Source organism: Musa acuminata, chromosome BXJ2-7 (assembly GCF_036884655.1).
Source record: "Musa acuminata AAA Group cultivar baxijiao chromosome BXJ2-7, Cavendish_Baxijiao_AAA, whole genome shotgun sequence".
NCBI classification, from domain to species: domain Eukaryota; kingdom Viridiplantae; phylum Streptophyta; class Magnoliopsida; order Zingiberales; family Musaceae; genus Musa; species Musa acuminata.
The window spans coordinates 7,187,687-7,200,064 of NC_088344.1; the positions used below are offsets into that span (position 1 = coordinate 7,187,687).

The following is a 12,378-nucleotide window of genomic DNA, read 5'->3' on the forward strand; positions in this document are numbered from 1 at the left end:
GAAGTCTAAATATTTCGACCAATTAAATACCTGCCAAGTCGGAACGTTCACTGTCATCTCATGACGACGATATAGTGGCGCATTGAAGCTTGGATTACTCTACTTATCCTCGTGGCGTATCAGTTCACCTTCCTGCAACTCAACCTGATCTCCGCGTCGGCTCCCGTAAGGGGGCTGATGCTTCCCATCTTCGCCATGGCGCGGAGCCATCGGTGGTGCACTGCTGCACCAGTGAGTCCTGCGTCCGAATGGAGGAAGCCCTGCAAGGCGAGGAGGTTCCGGTAGTAGACGTTGTCGAATGCGGTCGGGGTCTGGAGGTCTAGCGGAGCGAGGCTGTCGTTGCTACCGGACGCGGTGCAGTTCTACCAGCGCAGCGTCGCGAAGCCGGCGTCGATGTTGGTATCGTTGTAGACGTGGTAGCGGAAGTTGAGGCATCGCGTCTGGCCGATGATGTGCGCGCCGGAGAGCGCGGTCAGGTCGCGAGCGCTCAAGCCCTTCGCGGATAAGGCGGAGATGAGCTCGGCGAGGCTGGAGTCGGGGGCCGGGAGGTCTATCTCAGACGCGTCCTTGCTGGCGGTGGTGGCGTCCTTGCGTCCCAGCGGCACGGACCATGATGGGCCACCGAGCTGCAAGAAAACTACAGCTCCGTCAATGTAAACCAAGAAGCAGCGACTCCGGTGACGGCTCACCGACGTGAAGTGGAAGCCCATGGCAGGCGCCAAGGTCTGAGGAGGACTAATGGCCGGGTGAGAGAAGTCTCAGGCGCACACTTACCAGATCCACACCATCACGCGCGGCGAGCGCGAGGACGTCGGCACAGGAGACCGTGCCGGGGCATACCTTCTCCACTTCGGACTTGATGTCGTTGACCACGTCGAAGCCACGGAGCGAGTTGGCATTTGGAATTGCGGTCTTCTCCCCGAAGAAGGTCGCCGTGTCATCCGTTAGCACCGATGCAACGCAACCCTTGAGAAGACACGGAATTAATCGAGCTCTCTTCAGCACCTTATGAACAAAACAAGGTCAAACTGCAGCTCAAGGTCAAACTTGAGGACACAATTTGGGATGCAGTACGGAGGACTGGACGGCACCGAAGGCATAACACGATGGAAGGAGAGGAGCTCATTACTCTAGTTAACTATTTATAGCATTTCAATATTTATATTTTAAAAAATTATATTAACATCCATATAATTATGAAAAAAAAAATATATATATATAATCTATTTATCATAACATTATTAGTTTTATCACGAAAAATATAAAAATAAAAAAATTAATATTTTAATTGGTGACGACCAACGTCAATACCGTTAGGGGTCACAAGTGACTGTTATAAATGAAAAGAGCGACGATAAAAGATACAGATCGCTCTGTAACTATATCGACATGAATATAGTTATTGAGTAGCCATTTCGCTGCTTTACATCTATGTTGACATCGATAACAGTTATCGAGCGACGAAAGAATCACTCAACATTTACATTAATACTGACGCAAATGCAGAGTGGTACTACTTAGTAACTATGTCAGTATCGATATAAATATCACCTCTCATCATTACTCTTCTCATCTACAACGACCACTTGCGATCCCAACATCATCACGATCCACCACCATTAATTGAAACATTAATTTTTTTTTTATCTTTTATTTTTATATTTTTATTTATAAAACCAACGATTTTAAGATAAATGAATCTAGATATTCAATTTTATAATTATAAAAATGTCAATATAATTTTTTAAAATATAAAGATCAAGAGAGATGCTGAAGATATTTAACTACTAAGGATAATATAGGATAATATACAATTAGTACGTATGAGAGTGATAAAGGATTACGGATTCTAATATAATCTAAAGAAAATTGCCACACAACGAAGAAATTATGGAAGAAGAATGGATGCTCCGATCATCCAATCCCAAACAAAGCGTGAGGCAGGGTCTCGAGGAGGCAATGGTCGAGCAAGTCTACACTCCATGACCGCACGAGAAGAGAGACTTGATATGGCCTGATACCTGCGATGATCCTCGTAGAGTATCTGATGAATTCATTAATAGGCGGCTGGTTGACTGTTATATCAAATCACTGTGCCAGAGGCTCCGCTTGACTATTGTGTTCAGCAAAAGAGAACAAGAACAGCATGCTAACCTGGAGGAGGCTATGAGCAGGCAAGACAAAACCATCATTCACGGACTTGGATGGACAGGACTAAACAGATTGCTTTATCCAACCTTAATGACCAGTGGAGTTTCAGGTCTCTATTTAATGAAACTTCAAATGTATATATTTGAACATATGACCATAATCTTTCGACATCAAATGCATTATTGGACAAAGAAAAATAACTACAGCTGCAGAGAAAGATGTGTGGCAATATCAATCTGAACTGTATCTTAGCTGATTAGGGCGATGGCATATGCAATCAAATAATACAACAATGAGGAAAGCAGAGGGAGACAATATATGGAAACCATTCAAATGATTTGGTTGCTCTTAGTATCTTGCAAACAATATACAGTATGTTTTCATTATCAAAAGACTACTTCAATAATTTCATCCATGTATGAAAGCTAAACTTGATGGTAAGGAAATGTATTCAGTAAACTCCCAAATATTTTTAAGCAAAATATGAATGGTTTCGGCATGACTTCTACCATAACATGAGTGATGTCTCACTTAATCTGCATATTAAAGAAATCTACAGCCTTACCAGCCACCCATTGAATGAGCCTACACCTTTGACGACACCCGTGTTAGCAGAGATGAGCAGTGCGGTGGTGCAGCTACAAGTTTCTATGACTATATGCATCACCTGATGGGTCCTTCAAAAGCTCAGTTTCAAAATCTTGTATCTAGCTTCAACTCTTCCATAACTGACTTCCATCCATTTAGCCAGTTTTTTCTATGCAACTGTGTAAATTTTCAGTATTTTTGATGTGTCACACACAACAAGGTTTTCTGAGTCAGTCGGAGTAGTACACAGCCAATTGACCTGCCACGACAAGTTACTACTTCATGTAGAAAATACAACATCAATTAAGAGCTCCGATAAACATTATAAATGATATTATTAAATATGTAGACTTCTTGTCAACACCGAACAGGATATACAGTTAAAATTATAGAAAAAGTACCATATGCTGACAAAGCCTGCTCTGAGACCACTAGAACAACCGTCTTCGCATGTTGGAAAATCAATGATAGTCTTACAGGTAATACAAAATTGGAAAATAGATGCTCATGGATTGGAGAATTCTCAAAAGTTATTCAAACTTATACTGGCCAAGTGTTTCGAGATATGAAAAGCTATGCTCTTCAGTATTTGGAGGCTTAGAAGTCACAACAGCTAAAGAAGGTTCCATGTGAAGAGGTTCCAACAAACAAAATCTTAAATGTACGTAGCTTCAATTACTGAACATGACATACAGGTGCATTCAGTGAACTCCCATCGACCTCCTAGGCCTATTTGCAAATACTTTTGTAGCGTATAGAAAAACAATTATGCATCTGATAAAATGATAAGTCTTATCAGTGGGAACTTAACAACGATAAATATGGAGGGTAGATCAACTTATTGCAACAATTAGTCCGCCAAATGATCGAAAAAATCCTAATAAAGATAAATGTCCTCAACCGACAAAACTCTTCTTAACAATTTCTTAAATAACAAAGTGTGAGTGTCAAATGCTACAGCTTCCTGGGACATTCATCAAATAAGCATATTGATAATTTCAAGTTATTATGTCCTATATTGTAGAAGGTGTTAGCCTGATAGATTTATAGTGCACATGCATTAAAATTCCTGTTATAAGAAAGATCTCTAGAAGGGGGCAGATAAATGTAATTACTTCAAAGAGTCAAAGTGGATTAAGCTTTGTTCACAGTATTTAAAAGTTTGCTTGTCTAGGAAGTTCTTTTTCCTACTACATCCTCGATCGAGGAATGCTCTGATCACCATGAACAGGATACAGAGAGAAAAAGAAGCTACAGGAAATTCTGAGATCAACCTTACTCCCAATCTCTGATTTGGACTTTGGAAGATCATGGGTTAGCTAGCGAATATGGTGTACGACAGCTTTGCATCAATATTAAAACTGTACCATGGCTGTCTGTAACTTCACTGCTAAGTGGGGCAAATCATTGCCAGAAAGTTCAGAAAGATTCTGTAGATCAATGAACTAAATGACAGCACATAATATTTAACTCATCCTGGAAATGGAAAGGTCATGTAAAGCCAGTTTTAATTAAGTGTTGACAAATCATTTGCCCCTTTAATCAGAAGAGCAACAAAGCTTTCCTTTATTTGAAGCTTTAGCTAAGTAAGGTCGAATATGCCTGAGCATAATTGTTTTATGTTACAGATTGAAATTTAAAAAAAAATCATAACAAAGATCATATATAACAAATAAATGTCCCATGGCTAGAACTGTCTTTTGGTCAAAACTTTCTTCTAAAATGAGTCAAACAGAAAAGTACTCAGTCCCTCGGTATTGAGTTGTATCTGTCTACCAAACCACCTCAAATTATAGACAATATGACACATTTATATCATCCATTGTGGTAAAAGATTGAGATTGCCAATATAATAATGAAAAAAAGAATTACATGCAACATGCCTTAATGAATGATAAAATAAAAATATTCATACATGTTCAACCAATAACTAACAAGACTTACAGGTATGATGCAGATGCTTTACCTTTCTGTTCATGTTAACAGTCAAACTTAAATGAGTGCTGCAGCTTGCTTGTTCAGGATAGGAACATTTAGACCAATCCCACAACTTCACTGATGCATCATTTCCACCTGAAATTAGAAACTTTCCACGCTCCCCGAACAAGGAAAAGGACCTGTAATAGTCAAGAGTTTAATTGTTATAAATTTATAGTGGCGAACATCATCATTACAAATGAGACTTGAAGTACTCACACACAGGATACACCAGCAGTATGCCCTCCCAAACTATAATCCAGTCGTGTGCGCTTTCTTAGAACTTGACCCATTGTCTTTGCAGATTGAGCATCAGCTTTTCTAGATCTTGGTTGAGAACCCTTGGCTATAGATGAGCTTTTTGACTTCGTGTTAGCTAGTTCAACTTCCAAATCAATCACATCAATTACACCATCACCCCTTGCAGCAGCACATACCTTGTTCAGACCCGGTAACATATCTACTTCAGGTACTGCTATCGAATGAACAAATGCAGGATTGAAACATTGTCCTGCATTCCCATTTGTGATATTGCTGTCAGGTTCAGCCATTCCTGCAGTGAAAAAAAAAAATATGCCTTCAGGATATCTGGCATCATAATAGTTGATTAGAAAATGAAATTTAGAAACTTAAAACCCTTGATTTGCGGCAGATATAAGTTCGGAATTTTCAGAAATCATTATATATTCAGCCTATAATAACTCTAAACTTAATAACAATTTGTTTGACATCACCCATGGACTCATAATACCAAAAGTCAATTCTTTTCTTTTACCGTAATCAATGACATTATGTGGCCTCCCTTTTGAGAAATCCCAAATTGCAAGCTTTAAGTCCAGACCACCTGTAATAGCTGCCAAATACATCAAGTCAATTACTGCAAGAAAATAGCTATCATCAGCCTACGCCCTAAGCTGAAAAAAAAAAAGCATCAATAGGTGTAGGCCACGATTTTCTGAAGGCCTATTCTGGGAAGGTTAACATACAAAATTTGCACAATGAATGGTAAATCATTTGAAGCATTACTAAATTAATTGAAGCACTAAATATACACATGAAATTACTATATTAATTGGAGCAATTCATCAGTAGCATGCACAAGCATGACCATCATTTTAGTTGTAACACAGCAAATAAAGGTTAATAAGAAACTGAATGTTCACACACAGTTATTTACTTCTCTCGTGAATCTTAAAGATGTACTAGGAGCATGGTATGTTCAGAATTTTCAATTTTGACTTAAGATAAGAACTGATATAAGACTAGCTCTTGCCAATGTTCAGACTTCAAACCTTCAATTACAATGCAAACAAAAATCAAATACTTTCGAAATTTAGTCAATAATTGTTCATGAATAATAATAAGGTTTCATTTTAAGTCGCTGTTGCATGCAAAGAACCAAAAACCTTGTGAAAATACATAGCATGAATTGAGATGATAATGTTGTATATGGCTGCCCCTGAAAAAAGAACAGACTTTTGAGATAGATAATACTGATTAAAAAAATGGAACAACTAGCTCCATGAAATTCATGAGAGACTATAGCAATAAATATGCCTGTTACTGTATCAGAAAATGGAAGTATGCCAGTTACTCTTATGGATTTAGCTGTTCCATCTCTACAAAGACTTTGGAAACAGTAAATACAGATACTGAGATGTCGAAACAAATTAGAAACAGTAATTTTGCATTTTGACTAATTTTTACTAACTCATTAATACCTGTCCAGGGCTTCCAAGGAACAAATTGTACACAACTGCAAATCTGTTAGAAAGCTAAGGGGAATCACAACTTTGATTGGCATAAGAATTCCAGAAGTATTTTAGATGTCAATCATACAAAAGATTCAGCAATACATCAACAAGGATACACTAGTATGAACCATTCTCAATGTTCTGTACAGGCTTTGCTGGCAACTGTCAATGATCTGAAATAGAGAAAATTATAAAACATGGTAACTTGCAAAGTAGCACATGCTTGATCCCTTTGAATCTAGAAAACAAAAAAAAAGGAAACGCAGCATTAAGTTTCTGCAACTGGGAAAACAAAAACTCATGATGGCACTTGACTAAAACATGATCAAATGGAAAACCAAGAAATCCAAGATTTTAGAAGTGAAAAGAAACAAATACAAGTAGTATAACAATAGCAACTCCTAGCAAGATGACAATGTAGCTATGGTAAATTAGATCATGCCCATGTCTGAAGTCAAATCTAATCATCCTGCAGAATTGTAAAGACACTGCAGTAAATCAAGTTAATTGAAAGATGACATGTTACCTTTTTTGTCAGACTGATGCGGCCATTCAGGCTGGTGTTCAGCTTTGGCAATTAGGAGCTGTGACATTTTTTCTCCAATTTTTGAACAATCTCTAGCAAAATATTCATTATTCTTTCCTATCTTCTATTTAGTCTTGGCACCAATCTATAAGATACTTGAGGCTATCAGGTGCTCAGAAGTCTTTTTTAAACCAAAATTTTAAGAACATAAAAATCGTGCAAATTGAAAGCTGCAGCAGCTAAAAGATCCAAAAATGTTCCAGTTTAAGGTTGGAGATTCAGATCTCAAATTTTGAGGTCCCGGGAAAAATTAGATAAATACTCTACAAAGCAAAATGAAGATTCAATTGAAAAAGCAAGAAGCCAGAAAAATCAAAATAGATTGCCAGCATATATCCCAGGGAATTAAGTTAACTATGAGTGTCCGTGTTTTCCAGCACAATAACTTTTCTGATTCACCAAAAAATGGACTTTAGGACAAAAGTAATAATGTGCGCAAAGTCCTCCACAACTATTTTGGTATTCAAGTCAAGACCAATGCAAAGTAACATGGCTAAGGATCCACACCTTAAAGCATCCTCTTTTGGTTTTGCTCTCCTCTCTCAATGTCTATCAACCATTTCACACTGCATCTAATAGCCAAGCTTTTGCTTTTTCTGTAAGATTATAATTTGAAGAAGTTAATCCATCAAATTTTTATAAGAAAATTTGATTTCATGTAGCACTCACCGAACTATATTCACATGCACAAGCACCTTTGTTCATAATCTATATTTTAACCTTAAACATTTAGTTCTGATGTGTACGCTCAAGAGCAAGTCATGTCTAGTGCCTTGCTCTGACCATATCTTTCCTCCTCAACCTACTAATACTTCCTAAGCAATTTGGACTGGTAATGCTCCCATTTCAGCCTTAAGATCCCAACTGACAATTCAAATTTAACATATTGCTCCTATTATGTTTTAGTATCTCATCAAGATCATGCAAACACTGGATAATACCTTAGTCATAAATTGTTATTACTGTAAGAAGAACTAAAAGCAATAGTGGTCCACCAGCTAAAAGAGTAACCATTAGAGTCATCCCAACTAAGTTTCCTTTCTTCTCTTCCAATTTCTCCAAATCTCCAATTCTGTTATTTCTTCCTTCCCAACAATTTCCAAATTGGTCGATCCTAAATGTTTTAGGCAGTCTTGATACTGCTCCAGTTTATCCCAATCCCGATAGGCCAATTCTCAAAACACAGGAAAGAAAAGATGATGAAGAGGAGATCAGAAACATTCCAATTTCAAGTGGCCATTTCAGCCACTGATGCAAAAAGATACCTACTCTAATAGATCAATTAAATAAACAATATTTAGATGAAAAGTATAGTCATCAGAAAGCAAAACCATGTATATTCTAATTAAATCAGAGATGGAGATATCTATAGCACTTGCAGTTAATAAAAATGAATAGAAGTCGTGATGAAAAAAGATGTTCATAAACAAGCAATTTGATATCTTATAGAGTCTCCTGTAACAATTTAAGTACCTTAACTTCACCACTATCATCTGCAGCAGCAAGGAAATTTGACTTTGTACTGAAAGAAATCTGCAAGAAAAAAATTATACTTAAAGATTTCAAGACCAATTACAGCAAAAGAGCATAAACATACCATGAATCTTGAGAGGCCATAGAAAAACATGACTGAACTTATTTACGCACTGAATGTCTAAAAAATAGACCAAACACATATAATTTCAAGAAAATAACCAAAAAATTGAGTGACAATCTGCAAATAACTTAAAATTTCCAATAATACAACGAATCCTATTGTAAAAGGAAGAACACATCTTTTCTTTGAGAAAAGAAGCTTTAATTTAAAAGTTTATTATTCTGAATCCTAAAGTAACGGGTTACAATAAAATTCAATTTCCTGTTGCATAATGTAAATAACTTATGGAATGTCATTTTAGAAAAGTACCTGGTTTATCTCATCCTTGTTGTAGCTGTAGGTTTCCAGTGGCTTCCAAGAAGATGCCTGAGAGATGGAAATTTGAAGTATCATAATGCAAATGCAAGGCAAGTGGTCCGTGTAACATCAGCCTATAGCAACCAACATTAGTTCTAAATCTCCCATCCAGATGGACATTAAAACAATCTTACAATCTTTGGTGTCCTCAGTATGATGATAAATGGTTTCAAAGCCACATAAACCTTGCATAGATGGTTCGACAGTACCATATCACAATGACCGACAAGCACACTAGTATGCAGAAGCCAAATTGTCATTATCTAGTATACAATAAAAAGAAATAACTGTGTTCAAAAGAGCTGAACATATAGCCAACTGAACTCTGATGGAAAAAGACTTGGAAGACAATGGCTATAGGGAAGAAACAATCATGTTTTATGTACTGAAGTTTTAGTTCTTATGAAGCATCCTATGGTGCAAGGCAAATGAATATGTAGCTGCATGAGCATTCCCAAGACAACACATAATACAGCAATTGAGTTTAAAGCACAATTTTGAAAAGAAGAAAAATTAGATAATTATGCACAAAAAATTTGGTAATTATGATGTGTCATTATGTAACAAGAACAATATCTCAAAAGAAAAGGCTTTATACAACATAACAGGTCGACAAGGAGAGAAAGCAAAGTACACAAGATAGTGCAGGAAGTAATATTACTTTTAAATGTGACCATTAATTAAAAGGATATCATTATATGATTCATAATTTTAAATAAGGGTTTCCGTATATGTGTATATTGATTTCTACTCTTCCAAAAGTTTGAACCATACCACTTAGAAAGCTGGAATATCAGGTATATTCATGTAAAGGTAGAATTTATCACAGGTACCCTTCTAAAGGTACCTATAAAAAACATATAGAGCCTGACAGCATGTCAAAAATTTCAAATATATCTCTGGAATGGGTATTACAATATGCCTAACTTTCATGGGCTACGCAATATACTTTAGTTTCAAAAGTCAAAAACACCATCGCGAAGTTGTGCAGGAGAATATATGCAATCTTACCAAACAAAATGACTCACCATCTGGATGTCAAAACACGAGACTTTTGTTCCCGAAGAGGCATACAGAATATCTTCATTTCCTGTAAAAAGATATATGATGCTATATGTTAACAAATCTATGTGCTGAAAGCCTTGATCAAATTTTAACCTGTATGTTACCATTGCCCACAAACATGAATCTAATGCATCATAAGCAACCAGTATTCTGGTAACTATGTTTTAAGTCTACCATTGAATTTCTAACCAAACAGGCCTAGCAAAGTACAAATGGATAGCATGAGATATTATCCTCAAGAAGGGGGACAAAACTGCAAAGGAACTCAGAAGGTTTCTTTCAAGCATTGCTCTCCAACTTTTTGTATGAATATTTCATTTTGAAAGTAGAAGAGCTCATATAATAATAATCCATCCAATTATGCATCAGCCTCAAGGGCCAAGCATTCAATAATTTCAATATCTGATGTTGGCAAAAGTACTTGGAGAAAAAGATAATCAAAGATCATGACCCATGATGCATACGTAGGGAAACCTTGAGTAGAAGAGACAGGTGACTGACCTATTTCTTATTGGAAATATGAAGTAAATTGAAAACAGTATAAAAGAAGGCACAACAACTAACCTGTTTTGAAACATAAAGAAGAGACAGGTTCCTCCCCCACATCAATGGTAAAGAGAACATCTTTACAACGCAAATCAAACAAGCAAATGCAACCATCCTATTATCAAGAGAAGAAAGAGTAATGTATTGGAACATAAGCTCATTGAACAACATGGCTTCATTATATTGAGTTAAAGCATTTAAGACTATGAGCTTGTTTGGTTCAAGAATAAATTTCAAGATAACAAGTTATTCCACACAAAGTAATTCTTCTACCGGTTGAATTGAGAACATAACCGAAATAAAGAATACTTACCTTTTTGCCTCTAAGGGGATAAAAGACAGAATTAGTGCATCCTTTTTGGTAAACTGGGTTATCCTATTTGTTATGCATTTTGACATGAATAAGAATATCCCTCTTAGTAGTTGGAGTAAATTCTATAAGGTAAGGCTGTTTACTATGGGATAAGTTCTTATGCACCTATTTTACCATCAAAATCGACCCCTAAATACATAAACCATCTACGAACCAAGGGGATTCCACTGACACATGTTGGAATGGATGAACGTACGGCTAATGTTGCCATGGATAAACGTACTGCTCTAGACAGGTGCCAACATGGATCGCAACGACCCATGCTGAAGAAGCCAAAATGTATCGACAGATGCGGGAAGAATGGGTGGCCAATTAGGTAAACCAACATGTTTCTTGAATTTCTACCCGTCGTCGGCTAAAGAAGTGCGACCGCAAAACCCTAACAGAGAGCGTACTTCGCCGGAAGAAGCGATGACGCCGGGCCGGAGGCGGGAGGCGACGCAGCAGGTGGCGGCGGCCTTGTGGCCCTTCAATCGTCTCGGATTCATCTGCTGGGTTCCGCCTATTTCTTGCGTCGATGGATTGATCGAAGCAGCTCGGCTTTCGCCTCCCGAGTGAGGCTCCGCCATTCCGTGGCAATGCTAATTACGACGGCCGCACAACCATGCATATTATAGCATGACACCTGAACACGACTGACATACCGAATTAGGTGGAATAATGATCCATTCTGCGAACCCGAACCCGACCTGACTAACCCGATCGACCCTTTGGGTTGGATCGATTTTGGGAATTCTGGTTGCCTGAGATTGACCCCAAATGGACACTCCATTTGGATTCGTTCATTGTTGGAACTCAATTCGTCCATATATTAACATCAAAAGGAAAACTTTGAATTGTTGGATTGAGATTTACTTATTTACGTATTACAAGCCCGCTAAAGTCGATTTTGAATAAGAGCAGATCCCTATTTCCTGCGATCCACCTCTACCGCATTTTGTCGAACAGGTAGCGGACGCCTCAAGATTCACTAATCTCCATCCGGCTAATGCTCGGCGAGGGGATCTTCAGGGCGTCGATGCTGCGGGAGGAGGATATATGTAGCCACGGCCACAGCTGGAGGATCATCCAGGGTCGGAGGATCTCCTCCACCGACACCGAACCCCGATGAGTTCCGAGCTTCCGGGCGATAAGATCGTAGGATATCACGAGGCAGCGCAATGAACCCGTGGGGGTAGGAGAATTCGCGACGACAGGGCGGAGAGGAGAAATATTGGCTTCTTTCTTCAGCTACCGGAGGAGATGCGATTTGGTGTGCCGCTCGCAAGCGGTATCTTAAGTGGGGAAACCCATTGACGCCGTCTGATTTGATCGGATTGAAGCTTGTGATTGATGACTTGATGGGGAGCGCTTTAATGAAGCCGGGAGAGAGGGATAGGACACC

General features: G+C 38.2%; 1 protein-coding gene and 1 pseudogene across 1 annotated transcript; both read right to left on the bottom strand.

Moving 5' to 3' along the window:
- Positions 1-40: 40 nt before the first annotated feature.
- LOC103991782 (peroxidase 4-like) lies at positions 41-2,815 on the bottom strand (annotated as a pseudogene).
- LOC135616925 (uncharacterized) lies at positions 2,469-12,305 on the bottom strand. Its single transcript, XM_065116667.1, has 12 exons — positions 11,926-12,305; positions 11,390-11,619; positions 10,640-10,736; positions 10,039-10,100; positions 8,963-9,019; positions 8,530-8,589; positions 6,587-6,643; positions 6,438-6,480; positions 5,492-5,569; positions 4,936-5,269; positions 4,706-4,856; positions 2,469-2,998 (listed from the first exon to the last, which is right to left on the bottom strand). Exons 2-12 carry the CDS (start codon positions 11,561-11,563, stop codon positions 2,909-2,911), a joined length of 1,203 nt encoding a protein of 400 aa, XP_064972739.1. The 5' UTR covers positions 11,564-11,619; positions 11,926-12,305; the 3' UTR covers positions 2,469-2,908.
- Between the last annotated feature and the right edge of the window lie 73 nt (positions 12,306-12,378).